Raw genomic sequence first — 15,993 nt, forward strand, 5'->3', positions numbered from 1 at the left:
GTTAAGCAAACATGTAAGTTAATTTATACCTAGATTGGAAATGCTTATACAAATCACATAAATTTACAAAAAAAAAAAAGAACCAAATTTCTAAACTGACCGCTAAGCATCAGTACAGCAGAGTTTCTCCCTTCTCGACACTGGGTGGCGCTGCAGCAGACACGAGTTCGGACCTGCCACATGATTTGTCATAACTTAGCACATGACTCTTTTTAAGGCATACAAAGTGCTTTTGAACACTGTAAAGTTAGTCTTGCATAAGAATTTCAATGTAAGTTTCGAGTTCAACATAAGTCGCTGAAAATGAAATGAAACGTGTGTTTTGGAGATACCTAGAATAAACTAAGAGATGTGGTTTTTAATTTGAATGAACGTAAGTGAGAAGTTACATAACTATTAGAGAAAAGCAACTTGTAAAACCCTAGTTTTATAAATTATGTTTTAGCTTTCATGTTTCGGAGTTTGGGGTGTTTTAATGATCATTGTTGACTGCACCGTTGGGCATTTCCTCCATTGTGACGCAGAGTTAAACTACTCTGTCTTAATTTGTTCATTTTCCTTTTACTCGTCTCACTCCAACCTCTGCTCAAAAGTTGACTACTCTGCTTTAGATTTTAATTATGAACGCAGACTAGGCTACATAAGTAAGAAAACATGTCTGGGGGCGAGAACGTGATTGATAGGTGCGTGATATTGGGAGGGCTGTCGTTGAGCGTAAAAGTGTGCCTGGGGGAGTCGCCATTGCCCCTAGCGGTAGACGGTAGTATTGGCCTGTTTGATTACTCCTAGTATCGGACCCACATCTTGAGCAGCGCAGTGTTGTCGAGCCTGGAAAGCGGTCAGGCGTATGGACAGGCGGCCGTCGCTCCTTCATCCTTCTCCGACCACCACCCGAGCAGTGGACGGACGACACTGACCAGCTGTTCCAGCGCAATACGCGGGCCTGTCCCCTCTTCTGGTGCCTCCACTGCAGGGCCTCGTCTTCTTCAGCGTGCGAGGGGAAAGTGGGTGTTTGCTGCTCACTGGTGTTTCGGCCGCGGCGGCGCGAAGTGTCCTCAATGGCTGGCTGGAAGGACGGCTCGGTGCAGGAGAAGTACCGTCTGGTCGTGGTCGGAGGCGGTGGCGTCGGGAAATCAGCCTTGACTATCCAGTTTATTCAGGTGAGTGGCGTCTAAAGCTTAAGCAATAACAGCATTGGCTCTGTTTTTTTTATTATTATTTTACCCGGAAAGAAAAAAAACACGGTGAAATAACGGGGACGGATTGGAGGAGGCCAGGCACGGGGGACCCAGTGTAAAGATCCCGGGTCTGTTCTCTTCAGTACTTCACCGAGGCCTGATGCGGGTCAACGCCAAGATTTTAACACCAGTGGGAAAGACTAAAACACGGGGAGACGGCTGTCATTTTAACGCGATGGTTTCCGAGAGCACTACTTCCAGTTTGCAGTTCTTCCAGGCTTCAGTGAGAACAGAAAGAGAACTGGTCTGCAGGGCTCGGTGGATGTCCTATTTCTTTTCATTTTTTTTTAAACAATGTTGTTTACACAAAGAAGCAGATTCTGAGTTCATCCCCTGGCCGATAACTTCATGTATGAATTTGTAAAATGGACAGAAAAATAAGCAAGAACAATTAAAGTTTCTAAAATGTTCCCCCCGCCCCCTATTGTTTTACAAGTTAAGTAGACTAAAACCGTATTATACCGGCGCAGTTTTTCGGGTCATTTTTATATCCAAGAAATTGCGGTAAATTCGTGCAGCTGACGCGAAGTGTCGGCATGCTTTTGGCTGCGGTGTGGCTTCACTTCACTGCTTGATACCCAGGTTTGCTCTGATTCAGCGGGTTTGGCCAGATTTGGTCAAAAATGTTTCGGGTGCATTTTTTTCTGGAGGACAGATTGAGCTGAGAAACTGACCAGAAAGCCACGTGGGGACCGAGAACAGAACAGATCTGAAGGTGTACCTGGACATGGATCACTGTATGTCCGCTATTATTCATGCCATTCGTGGGCAGAGCTGTCTTCCCTCCTCTGTGGTCTGTTGGATGTGGGCCAGTGAGAGGCCCACACTATGCTGCCAACCAGGAACAACACTGATTTGGGTTGAATGAGTAAAAGAGTCAGTACAAAGTGCCTACTTAAGGATGATTAACTTTTGTTATAGGGTCCAGACTTTAATCAGCTACTGACTAACTTGTTTTCAAGCACCTCCAGTTAGCAAAAGTAGTGAAGCATGGACAAACTAAAGCTTGCCTCACCCCCTAAAAATAGGTATTGATCAATGACATAAATTTGCATTGTCAAATCTGCTTAAATCTTTCATTGTACTTTTCCTGCAGTTTAAAGTTCTTTTAACGAGCCGCCAGAATAAGCGCAGAGTTCTCTCTGGCTTTATAGAAGCGAGTCTGTCTGTGCCTCACACACCTGTTGTTGTGCACTTCCAACCAGGTTTCTTTTTGTTCCACACAAGAAAGGCAAATTCAGCTACCTGGAAGCATTTCCAAAAAAAAAAAAAAAACGAGAGAAAAAACAAAACATGAGCAGTCATGGTTTGGAAACTCGAGGAGCCTCAACCATCACTCTCATTAAGGTAACGCATTTCTAAAACTAGAATTGTCAAAGCCATGGGTGGCATCTCTGCTATGTCGTGAAGTCCAGAATTTTCTTAAGCAGATGAGCCTGACTGATTTACGGAGATGCGCCAATAAACCAGCCAGAGATCAAAATCAATGTCGACTGAATTGGTAATTTCCCATGCCTACCTGAACCGCAATAACTTCATCAATTATAGGCCAGATTAGAATTTATAGACGCCAAACAGAGGAGGGATGTAAATTCCAGCACACTCCAAACACAGCCTGACTCACTTTCCAGGTCTCCATAACACTTAGGAGTGGACTTCTTTATGACTGGTCCACGCCTTTGCCTTGTGTGTCTCCATCACCCCCATGCACCACTAACCCCTGTTTCGCGTGTCAGTGTGTCGCTGATTCTCTTTCTGGCTTTCAGGAGACCAGACAGCAGGCAGCTGCATGTCTCCACACTGTCAGACAATAGAGGGCTGGCACACGTTTCAGAGTTGGAGAAGGGGGGTGAAAAGCTCATGAAAGCGTGTGAGTTTAAGGGGGGCAGGGTGTGGATTCTAATGAGACTTCAAAAAGCTCATTAAGTGCATACCAAGTCAAGAGCAATAGCTGTGGTGCTGATTTATTTCTATGTTTGCTGTACTGAACTGAACTAGGGGTCACGTAAAGCTACACACTAAAAGTTTCCCTTGATCTAACATGCTCAAGTGGTAACAACACCAGGATAACATATTTTAATTTGTTTAAAATCAGATACTTGATATCTATAAATGTCACATAACAAGGAGTTCTGTGGTGAAATTCTCTGTCAACTCAAATTGACAGAGAATTTCTCCAGAATGGAGGTTCAACATGACCATTTTCCTTGATGATATAGTAAAATGTTTAAATATGACTATTGTGGTGAATTTAAGTGGGAAAGTAATACTAAACTAAAATGAAATTGGTATTTTAGCATGCATCCCCCTCGTGTTAGTTTCACTTTTTCTTTGCACATCTTTTGAATCTAAACAGAAAAATTCACACATCCCTGGCAGAAACAGAGCCAGCGGACACGTCTGATGCTTCTAGAAGTCTCCTGGCAGTGACACAGACCTAGCACATGGTTGTGAAGTCAAGACTTTCACTCTATGCAGAGTGCATGGTTGTTGTGAAGCAAAGGGGATGCAGGGGGTCTGAGTCACCCTGGGTGGGTTAATGGTCATGGACCTTGTGGAATTTGGCCCTTTGGCAAAGGAAGTCCCTGCTCTCAGGACCTCCTAGGCTTGTATGGAAAAACATGACCTGCTTCCTGAATAACACAAATGAGTGTGTCTCTGCATGTGTGTGTGTATAATTTGGTGGCAGTTTTGACAAAATTGACTGTTGTGTGCCATCACGTTCTTTGTCATTTGTACATAAAAACACTTCATAAAATTTAATTGAATGAATTTTTGTTGCATCACTATTGATCATTTTGGAATTAATCATTTGGTTTTTACCTAATCAATACAGTGGTGGTACTGGTGACTAAGATATTTTTGTTAAAACTGCTTTCTTTCACCTGCAACAGCTATATTAATTGGCACAAACGTTATTTTATTTCAGTCAAAACCTTTTTTTTTGTAATCCCATCATTTTACATTTCATCCCATGTTGACATTTTGTGTTAGAGGGCAGATAATAAATATTTACAAATAAAAAACTAAATCCAATGTGGTTTAAACATTGTGCAGAAATACCCATTACCTCCATATCAAAGAACAAATGATTCAAATATCAACTAGTCAACATTTCTCTGGGACTCTTGCTCTTCCAAAACAGTGACAACAGAACACAAACTGCAAAAGTGACATGGTCCACAAAAAGTGATCAGAAATGGAATGTTCTGCATGAAATTCTCTATAGCTATTGTATATGATTTGTTAATTATATTTATGCTGATAACTAAAATTTATCCATAATAATCATGATGCAGAATTTACATACTGTTATATCTTTATGTAGCAGGAGTGTTGCCATCATTTACCTGGCGCTATAATGCTGATTTTAAGTTGGGGAAAAAGAAATTAACACAGGGTGTAATTTGAGTCCTTATGTAATGTCAACAATTCTTGTCATAACTTGTCAAACCTCTGCAAAGTTTGACAACAACAAAAAGTGAACATTGCAAATACCTTAATTCCTGACCAATTGAGTGCGCCTAAATATAAGCTGCACACACTAACTTTGAAAGGAAAAAACAAAGTGTACATAAATAGGCCACACTTATCTGTAAGCTGCAGGTCTCCATGTTGTAGCAAGAGATATTTCCACAGAAATATATATATATTTTTCCTTTTAATAAAATATGTATTGATGACTGTACCTTAAATGCTTTTTCTCTACAATGCCTGTAACATGGCTGCTTCAGAAAATACAGTACAGTGGCCCACCACAAAAAGTCATTGATCGGTGTCTTCGTCCTCCTCTTGCACAGTAAAACCACTAAAGTATTTGTATGCAGTGTTGGAATTAAGTAGCCTCACACTTCCTCCGTCTCTCTTTCGTTGTCATTCTCAATGTCACTTTTGACTCTTTGGGCAGTTCCACTCTTGAGCGCGTGCTGTGCTTTTCATCAAGTCAAAGTCTAGTGAAAAAAGCAGTGACTTATAGTCAAGAAGTTATGTGACTGCTATTCTCCACTGTAAGACATTTTTCTCTAAGACATTTTATTTTCTCTACTGTAAGACATTTTTCTCTAAGACATTTTATTTTAACAAGATTGAGATTGTGATGTCATTTAATTTGAGTTGAGTAGAAAAACGCATATGGCGAACAATAGCTTTGATAGAGTTATTGGTAAAGTCTATTGATTAGCTACATAAACATGAGTTAATAACTATAATCACAGTTCATAGGCACTTTATGTTTGATCATACATTGTCAGAGTAGCTGGTGAAATTGCTGCAGCGTCAGCTGACATAAAATTAAGTATCCGAGGGGAACTCTCAGTATTGCTGTTTCTTAGGTCACATTTTAGTCACTTGAGTGTCCTGGGGAGTACAATGCTCTGCTGATTTGAAGGCTTCTGACTAGAGTTTGAGACAGCCAAAAATGGACTGCTTTCTTGGAGTCAGAAGGTAAAAGATGATGTTGCTAGCAATAACAGAGCAGCAGGTCCATCAAGCCATCGACCTCTCTGTTGCCAGGCGGTTGACTCGAGTTGAAATAGCATCAAGATGACTTTGCATTGAGTCATATGACAAAGTTGACGAATGCAGTGCGTTGTACGATTTGACGTCTGTAAGGGAGGAAGCATCCCAAGTGGGGGGGAAAACATGACTCATGATGACCATGTGAAGACATGTGGGGTGTACTTTTTATATATATATATACCGGCAAAGATGGCAAATTAAATAAGCGGCTCAGTCCACTCACAGTAACTAGAGAAGCTGCTGACATGAGACCGCTCTATTATGAGACATCTCTTATGATCCCACTGCTGAGTAACAGCAGGATGTTTGTGTGCTCACAGGCTTGCCGCTGTTAGTGCAGTGTCAGCCTTCGGCAGTGGGGATTAGAGCGAAACATCCTGGCTGATCAAGTCTAGACAGATTAGAGTTTTTTTTTTGGGGGGGGAAATGTAAGCTGGAGTTGGAGCAAAAGCATAAAGTGGATTTCTCTCTTCTCAGACAGAGCTACTTTACATGTATTTCTCCTATTTGGTGAACAAAGTTTCAATTCAAAAAAACATAGGTTACGATTACAGCTCTTCTGGGGACATGTGCAGGTACTCATTGACATTAACTTCTGGACAAAATTGTAAAAGATGTCTGTGGTCTTACACTGTGTTAGCAGCATTCTTTTGTTTACCCGCTTTCATTCTGACTGGTGTAGCTCATCCTCTGATGTCTTTTTCTTTTAAACACCGGAGCGAAGCTAGTGATGTCTAAACTTTACAGTGTGCGTGGGTGTGTTTGTGTGAGAGTAGGTGATGAGAGGCCACTGTTTGTCTAGCTCTGTAGGAGGCTCACCTGTTGATTTCTCATGGAGCAGAGGCAGAGTTTGAGCAAATAAGCCCTAGAGTTGTTTTCACAACAAGCTTTAGAACCGCAAAGTGAACTGTATGTGTTAATATATTAAGATGTTTGAGTAGACTGAGATGTATAAAATGGGTTTGAGCTGGCTGCCGACAGCGCTACATCCAAACACAACAATCAAAAGTTGAGTGGAAGGAAAATGTGCAGTATTAAAAAGATGAACATGCCACAGGAGTAACAGCAGCCCTGACAAGTCTTTCTGTTGAAGTATTTCTGAACTAAGTAGGAGTATTGGACTGTTGCTAAGCGGTCCAGTGTTCTCTTCTCAGACATAAGTTCATGTTTCAGTTCATTTTGTTATTATTTTGACATGTAGTCTGAGTTATTAACCTACAGTGTTTGTTTGTCACTTTGCAGTAAGGGAGAGTCAAACAGTGATCACAACATAAGGAACACCTGTAGCCTCCCTACAGGGAAGATGGAGTTTACAAAGCTAGGCCTTTAGTGACTTATCGCTCCATTGGCTATTAAACACACTGCTGGCAATGCAAAAGGCGTTTCTGCAGGCTGCGACTTAAACAGAATGCTAAATACTAAAACAAGGTCAAAATCTCTTGTACCTCACATAAACATGGACATGGGCCAGTGACTGCATGAAGTGCTTTCAGATTTACGACTGTTTAAGCGAAATATAAGCGATGTGAGTATGGCATCTTCCCCATACGGGGTGTCTAAAATCACAATACCTCTTTTTTGCATTGTATTTAAATATTTGATAAATGTTTGAAAATGGAGAATATGGATTCTTCTCATATAGCTTTTGTTTTTGTTCTAAAGGTATAGTAAGAAGAGGCTCTTTGTCAGTTTTCCTCTGCCAATTCTTACCCCAGATGCTTTACTTTTCTTTTGCCATGACTTTACTCTGAGTGGGTTTGCTGGGTCCACCCTTCCCCCTCTTCACTGTAATTCTAGTTTGCTTACAGATAAGTGCAGTACTGTTAGTGAAGCAGATCAATTGAATCTGGCAAACTGTCCTGCAGCCTGCCATAGGAATGTTGATGCAAAAGGGAGTTTCAGATCCACAAAGAGAGTTCTGCCTGTGTTGGATAATTCTTGACACTATAGCAGGTCATTCGTTCTGTTCGAGGCCGATGAGGAACAAATAACTTTCCTGGGAGGAAGACTACTCCTTATCAGCAAGAGTTAATCAGCAGGGATGAGTCATGGAGTAAGGATCATAATATCCATCCCAACATTCTCTTGTGTTTAAGTAATTTGTTGTTCATATCTTTATTCTGAAATGGTCCAATTAAAAATATGTGGCGTCTATGAACATAAAGTGAATAATGAAGAGGTCATGTCTATTTGGTGCAGGCTGTCTTTCTAACTCACATTACTTCTAGAATCAGTACAGTTCAGGTGGAAGGGAGATTCTTATGCTATCACACAAATGTCAATTTATCAATTTAGTTAAAGTGTTAGAACAAAAATAACTTCATTCCTTTCGCAGAGTCTTTTTAGGTATTCTGTGTTTTCACAGTGATTTTATCCTTCATCTTCAAATTGAACTGGGTTGTCAGTTTGGATTTCTTCAGTTTATGAAACCATGGAGGTTTTCAATATGTTCGGTACATCCAGATTATCATCTTTAATTGTGGTAAGATTGTGTCAAGTTTGTCCTTCTGGAGAAACTGAGAAGCTGCCTTTATGTAAGATAATGTATTTCCTGGAATAGATGGGGGAGGAACCTCTGTTAGATTCACTTTGAATTACAGAATCAATAATAGAAAATGAATAGACAATTCTTGTTCCTCTGTTACATCTGGTTGTTGTGATATTTTGTGGTTCTTACTTGATGATTGACATGGGCTTGCCTAACAATGGGCACTGCGTGGTTCCTCATCCAACGATCTTCTGGTTAAAAACTAGTTCTTTATTTGTTTTTGTGTAATAACTCCCATCAGTTTCACCACAGAATAAAGATGAGAATTGGATCAGATCCCTTTTTGAACACTCATATTTATAATAATTAAATCTAAGGGGAAACATAAGGCAAATTAAACCTGCAAATCAAGAGGAAAGTGAATGTAATTCAGAAAACATTCAAAACCATTTTGACTAATTTGCAGCCTTCAAGAGAACAGACGTGGCTCATATCAGAACTGTTAATGCAAGATGTTTGTAAAGTTAATCAAACTTACTTTAGACAAAGTTTTTCAATTTCAGAACATATCATAAAAAGTTTCCCTATGTGTTTTGTTTGAAATGATTTTATTTAGATGAATTCTACCGGAAGGATTCTCAGAAAACATGCCGTACTAATTTCACATAAAGGATAAAACAAATGATCAGTTATTTTTCATATGCTGTTACAGGTCTGTTATCTTTTTAAAACACAAATACACATGCACAATTTGTGCCTTTTGTTTAAAAAGTGATTCTACACAGTTGGGCATCCCTTGGCTCATAGTACGCTGTTTATAACTGCTTAATTTCCCTCAGTGTGGTACAATAAAGGATATTTATATTCTTCTATCTTCAAAAAAAGCAGAAAACAAACAAAACTTGTTTTCTGCATTGCTAAATATTTGAGCTGTATGTGAGAGCGTTGCATGTCATTAAAGAACATTTTGTACCATTAAAAAACACAGCACCAGTTTGTGAAGGTTATCAGTACAGTATGAAATGGTCAAATATTTCTATCAAAGATGCTTAGTGATCATAGAAGTGGCGAATATGTGGAAAAACTAATCGATTAAAAAAAAATCACAATTATTTTGTTTCTCTGGCAACATGAATACAATTCTGTGGCATCTGTCAAGTCTTGGCTCTCATCAGTCAATATCTGCCAAAATCACGTGAGTTTGATCATCTTGCATATGAAATGCAGTAGAGCTTCAGAGTTTATTTTGAAATGCATCAAAACAGTGATGGCCAGGCTTTATCGCACAGTTTTCAAATATTTTTAGAGGATATATCTTTCATCTAGTTCTTGTACATTTTTTGACTATTCACAGCAACAAGTCTTAGACATGGGCCATTCTTTGCTTTTGCTGTATTTGGCACAGTTCAATGAAAAGATGTACCCATTTTTTTAATTATTATTGTTAGCTGTATGGAAACTGTGGCCCAGGTTCTGACATCGGCAGTGAAATGTTACCCATAATATTTACTCATGCCAGCTGAACAATCCAGTTCTAGAGCCTTTTGTGATGTCATCAAATATATATATATATATATATATATATTTTTTAGTCTGCCTTTAAAGTTACTATTTAGTTCTTAAACAAATACCAGGAAGGACACTGTGAGTCTACACACAGTGATTATGAACTAACAGCTTATCTGTTTAGTGACTCGTATTGACAGAAACATTCTTAAATCTCCTCAGTTGTCAGCAAGATACTAGGAGTTATTAACATTGATTGAATACACGACAAAATTGAAGCCAGATGTGTCTGTCTTAAACTTTTTAATGATTCTTTTTTGGAATGTGCAGATTATTAAATTAACAGTAGTTACTTAGCCTGCAATTTTAACTGTTTTCATCAACAATGCAAGGATAAGAAAATATTTTTTAAGAATCTTTTGTCAAGAAGTTTGAAGGCTGCACTCAGTGCTAGTTGGTAAAAATCATTAGTGATGTACTATGGCAAAATGTTCACTTCAGTGTTTTTAAAATCAAAATGTGATGCACTTGCATGCATGCAGTTGATTAATGTGCAGTGCAGCACAAACAGCCATTCACACCTCTTCATTGTTAGCGACAAAAGATGGTAGTTTGACTCACGTTGGCATCCATGGACTTAATTTCTTTATGACTTATCACAGCTTTCTGCTTCGCCTCAAGGTTTCGCCCCCAAGCCACATTTCCTCTTCGTACTATTATGCTGTTTACATAAAAAAACACAGGGGAGTTCTTGCAGTGCCTGCAGAATGCCTTGTAGCAGGGTTGTATTGACGACAAAAATCTGTGTGGGTGCAGAGTTTTTTTTTTCTTCTTGTGACAAAATTTTTGTTTAATTTCCATAAAACACCTTATGTGTTTCCTATTTATGGCATAAATTCTTTGTCTTTATACTAATCAAGGTATTTTTTTTAATAAGCTATCTTGCCGTTTTGACTGGAATATTCTCTCTGATTGTGATGTCAGATTAATTTGGTTATGAGTTTTCATAAAAATTGGGGGGATCTGTATTGACACATAATTGCCAATGATTTTGTAATTCCCATTCGGTTGGATTCCAAATTGCAGATTGTGGCAAACATCCCAAATGGTAAAATGAAAAATATGTCACTGACTGTAAGGAAAACTGGAAGTCAGAATGTTAAAAACTTGTGAAGCTGAACTTCACCCTGAATTGAGGCTGTTAGTGCAAACAGCATGTTTGGCACAAAAATAAAATGACCTGAAGGGTTTTGTTTAATGGTCAAAACCTTCAGTTTTGCAGGAGACCCAAATCAACTAAAAATCACCTTGTGATGGGAAAACTAAAGTTTTCTGATAGATTTGGAGAGAGACAAAAAATTAATGATACAATCAAGTCAAAATTATCTTCACAAAGTATTATTTTAAGGTTGAGTGATCAGATAATTCCAACTTTTATTTTTTTATGTTTTTCATTGAAAAACATTTAGTTTTCTTGCATATTACAAAACAAATGAAAAGAGTTTAAAATAACTTTTCGAGGTCACATTTTTTATTACATTAAAGCTCTTACATTATAAAGGGTGTTGACACTTTTGAGAACCACTGTATGCTTCCTCATACATCTCCAATGCCCTGTGCTGCTCCAGACTCACGTCACAGTCAGCTCAGACTGTAGACAGCGAGTTCCTCCATGTTGTTTTTGGCTATTGTCCTGTGTTCATACATCCGTCTGTCCGCAGAATTACTGGTGACAGCATCGGGTCTCACATCTAAGTCACTTAACAACACCAACCACTCTACCTATGGGAAACTGAAATACTGACGGCTTGCTTTAGCAACACATGCCCACCTACTGCTCACATTTGTTACTAGTAAAGCAGCAATCATCCAGTTTGGATCACCTTTAAGAGCTCTTTCCACATATCTGTTCCTGTTGCTGATGCTGAGGCCTGCCGGGCAGCTGGTGGTCGTTTGGCTCAGTTCATGCAGACATCGTCCAGAAGCCTGCAGGACACCTGCTGTCCGTCAAGGGAGGAGATGAGGCTTGAAACGAGACGGTTCCCCCTTCAACAGGTGACGGGAGATCTTTGCTTTGCTGGCCAAATGTGAGCATGAAAGTGGGCCCAACAGCTGTGCTTCTGAGGCTCTCTCCCTGTGTTGATCACATCAAGAGAAGCCGTTCAGCGAGCATAGAGCACGCGTTTACATACGTGACGCGGTGATATTCAGTTGAGTCAGTGACCCAGCTGCTGTGCAACTGTTGGAGCAGGGATCCGAAAGCAACTGCACGCGACCCTGTCCTCAGCACCAGCTGGTGTCCCTTAGCCTAAACTGTAAGGCGGCACACGAGTCGACGATCAGCAGCTGACCTAAAGAGTGTTTATGTTTCTTCCAAACCAAAACATTGTCCTCTCTCACACGCCTCGCTGGATGTTAGGAAATGCATGCGGAGCTCAGCCTTGCTTGCAAAAGCGGAACTCACTTTGTTAACGAGTACAAGGCAAAGAATTTGTCTTGAAGTTAAAATTTAATTTAAATGCAAGTGCTAAGAATGCAGCAGTTTTTCTCCATGGACTAGAAAGCAAGTTTTTCCACGTAGGCCTAGAAACTCTTTATTTTTTTCTTTTAATGTGACTGTGTAGATTGAGTAGGGCTGCAATATTGTAATTTTATTGCTATATATTGCTGTGATGCTGCCAGTTGCAATAAAATCCAGATTTCTCCCACCTGTCTTCCTCTCCTTACTGTGTTTACAACAATTGGTGACCTTTAGTCTTTTGGCCACAGTCTTCTGTGTCAGGTGTCGGCATCTGCTGCTGTGTGACTAAAATCCAACTGGCTGAATATTAAGTTTGCATGCAATGTAAAATGTTCTGGAATATTTTAATCAATGATTATTGCATTCCAAACTTATTACTATTGCACTTGCTGATATAATTGCAATGACCATATATTCAGCCATATAAGAGTTAAACAGATTTCTACCCAGCTGCAATTTTATTTTATATCGAGAGTTTGTCAAAAATGTTTGTTCTTTGGTCTGACAGCTTTAAAACTTTACATGTAGTGACAGAACCAGTAACTTTTTATTAATCTCAGCAATTTTACATCACATGTGCAGTAACTTACATACTTCTAGGTCAAATTGCGGGAATCTTAAAAGGCTAAAGGATCTGCAGCATTTTGTTTGACTTGCGGGTAGTTAGGGTAGGGCATTTTTTTTTTTGAGAGGTTTTAAGAGGGGTTTAAAAAAAGAAAACAAACAATACCAAATAAGGACAGACAAAATAGAAAATAAAAAAATGGTGAGAGCCTTTGTCACTTGTACAAAAATTAGTTTTTTTAACTAGAACAGTTGAATTTTAGATTTACTCTTAGTCGTTCAAAGTAAAATTTTTATTAGAAATTATTCTTTGTTCAAAATGTTGCCTTTAGAAATTGAATCTAAAACAGCCAAAATCTCCAAATAACCAGCTCCAGCTCTAAGTGTACAACAAGAAAGTGACAGACACAGCATGTTAGTGTTAATTATATGTTGGTCGATGGTTACCAGACAGATCTGAAAGGAGTGAAGATGGTGTCCATTAGGTCTGTTTACAAGGAACTGCCTGCTAAACTAACAAAATTTCTGCTGCCTGTATTGAACAGACGCTGACTTGTAAAGCACTCGCCAGTAATGCTGTCCTGTCTGATATGTTGTCACAGAGTGGCCACATTTTCTTTTAAACATATCACGTCATATTAAAGTTTTGGTCTGCAGCAAAAAACGAGTTCAATGGTTTCACCAGAGGAGACCTGAAGGGGAAAAACATGGATTAATCATTATAAGTGCTGCATGGTTAATTTAATTTTGATCTTTGTGATGAGCTCTGCGAAAGAAGCATGTTGGTTTTTGCTTCGTTCGTATTGTTTCGTCTTTAAATGTGACACATTTAAACGAGAAACAACTTCTGCATTCACTGACTGCTTTGTTGTTCAGAGCCGATCAGCATCCCATTATGCGGTCAGTCATACGGTCTTCCTAAAAACCAGAGGCTGCCAGCCACACTTCTCTGAATGACTTTATATGGGTTTTAAAAGTCACACAGTAGTTTCTCTGTCCACTCGGCCACTGCAGTAGTTTGTGTCCTTCCAGTCGGCCGTCATCACAGTGCCGCTTTGTTATTGAGAGCGTGTGCAATGGCACTTCTGCACAAAGACGAGCAGAGGAAGAAGAGCTGAATAAAGCGCCAAATGGACCAAAAACACAAAGCGCAATTCTGTCTAACACCACAGTTTTGGTTGCGAGTGTTTGCATTAAGAGGGGCTTTCTCTATTCATTGTTTCTTTTACTGCATCTAGTTTGAAGGATCATGATGGGGTTATTCTAGCATAACAACTTGTTTGTATTCATTTGTAGATTTTATAATCATGCGACTTTGGTGTTGGTTTGGATTTGATTTTTAACAAGGAGCTACTAAAGAGCAAAACATCGGGAAATTCCCACTGTTGGTCAGGGAGTAACTGTTCATTCTCTTGTGGTTTCAATGCAGATTGGACATCTGCTCCACAAAAAGTAATACAAGTAAAATATACAAGAGCAACTTTAAAGAATAAAGTTCTATAATCAGCCCTGATTAAATTGTCTATCAGCCACAATATTTGTGCCAACAACAGAGAGACTGGCTGTGCTTCTTTTCAAATCTGGTAGGAAAACTTATTTGACTACAGAAAACTTTATTTCCAGTCATTTCTAAATAAGTAGAAATGGGGATAGCTAAGCAACTTTAAGATTATCCAAACAAAGACCATTCACATTTCCATCCACTTTGGGTGCAGTATTGCAGTAGTGCAGAAATCTACCTGGATAAGGAGTATGTAGAAACTGTATTAATTAATTTGGGAAATAAAGGGGTTTTACTCTTGGCCACAAGATTTTAACAGATTTTTTTTTGTTGCCATTTTCATTTTTCAGTGCAAGGAAGAAGTTGTATGGATTAATATCTGTCAAATAGAAAATGCTGTGTAGAAGTCAGTGGGGTTCTCTTGAGGTTTTGTACGTGGATCCACATTGTTCTCCTAATATAGCTGTAAATTCAACCTGGCCAGTTGAAAATGTAAATCATGCACTGATATTTGTACTAGCCAAAAATGTCAGAAGCTGCTCAACCATGACAATGAGTCAAATCCTGATCTGGCATAGAAAGTCCTTTCTTCTTTTGAACACATTATACTTCTATTCAGAATATTGATACTTTGCCTGTGACAGCCAATCAGTGTTTGAGCCTTTAGAGAAGGCATCATCTGTGAAGTAACATCAGCAACTTTCAGGGTTTATGTTTTTGTCAATGTAACCTTTTTGATACACTGTGAGAGAAGCATTTCCTTTATCCTCTACCCCTAATTTAACAAAATGTGCTCATAAAAATGAGATAAAGATACTGTTTGTTGTGTGACTTGCATGGTGCAACTAAGCCGTTTTAAGCCCAGTGATCTGTTGGAAGAAAGGCCTTTAAATGGCACTTCTTTGATTCTGAGCCTTTGAGCGGGTTCAGAAGTGTTCAGAGTCCAGCATGCATTGATATTTAGCAGCGTGATTGAAGTTTTAATGCCAAAGAGGTTAGAAGAGAGCAGGGGGTTGATGGTGCCAAGAGCTGGCCTGGTTGCTGGGACATTTAGCCCATACTTTATTCTCCACATGAGTGCTATCACCAGTTTTATTGGTGTCTGTGCTTACTGGGCCATCCAGCAACATGCTGATTTACTATAATGCAACAGTATTTTGCTTATGGTTCTACCACTGCAAATGTCGCTCCCTTGTGCATGAGTAGAAGGAAGTTGTCCATATTTGTACTTTATCAAACAATGTTGCTTTCTATAATCAAATAACAAATATGTATTATTCTTAATCACAAATAATTCCAAAAGTCTCTTTTGTTTTTTGTATCTTTGAACCTCATGGTACAATATATTTTCAGTGCATTGGAAGTGAGAAGTCCAGATAGAAGTAGGCATTGTTTCTGAAACATTTCTGATCCTAAGAATTTAGATTAATCATAAAAACTTATAAATGCCTATGAATGAGGTTAGAAAACCCTGAGAACTGAATTGATTACATTTTATTGCTATATCTATAGACTTTAACCATTTGTGTTACTGCTTGCTAATTTAGGTCTGGACATTGATATTTCAGGCCTTCTAACTTGTTGATTTGGTACCAAAATTTAAATATGTCATAAAAATGTATCTCTTGCAATGCGCTGGTCCTATTGAAAGGAGACA

The 15,993-nt window shown here is 39.0% G+C and overlaps 1 protein-coding gene across 1 annotated transcript in view; it reads left to right on the forward strand.

Annotated features, from left to right (window-relative positions):
• The first annotated feature begins 774 nt into the window (after positions 1–774).
• The window catches only part of rras2 (RAS related 2), a 32,121-nt gene continuing 16,902 nt past the window's right edge, over positions 775–15,993 (forward strand). Inside the window, exon 1 of the mRNA XM_055036434.1 lies at positions 775–1,160. Within this exon, the coding sequence (XP_054892409.1) occupies positions 1,059–1,160 (102 nt within the window). The 5' untranslated portion in view covers positions 775–1,058. The remainder of the gene's footprint in view (positions 1,161–15,993) is intronic.

This window comes from Poeciliopsis prolifica, unplaced genomic scaffold, assembly GCF_027474105.1.
Source record: "Poeciliopsis prolifica strain line A6 unplaced genomic scaffold, Auburn_PproV2 SCAFFOLD011, whole genome shotgun sequence".
NCBI lineage: Eukaryota > Metazoa > Chordata > Actinopteri > Cyprinodontiformes > Poeciliidae > Poeciliopsis > Poeciliopsis prolifica.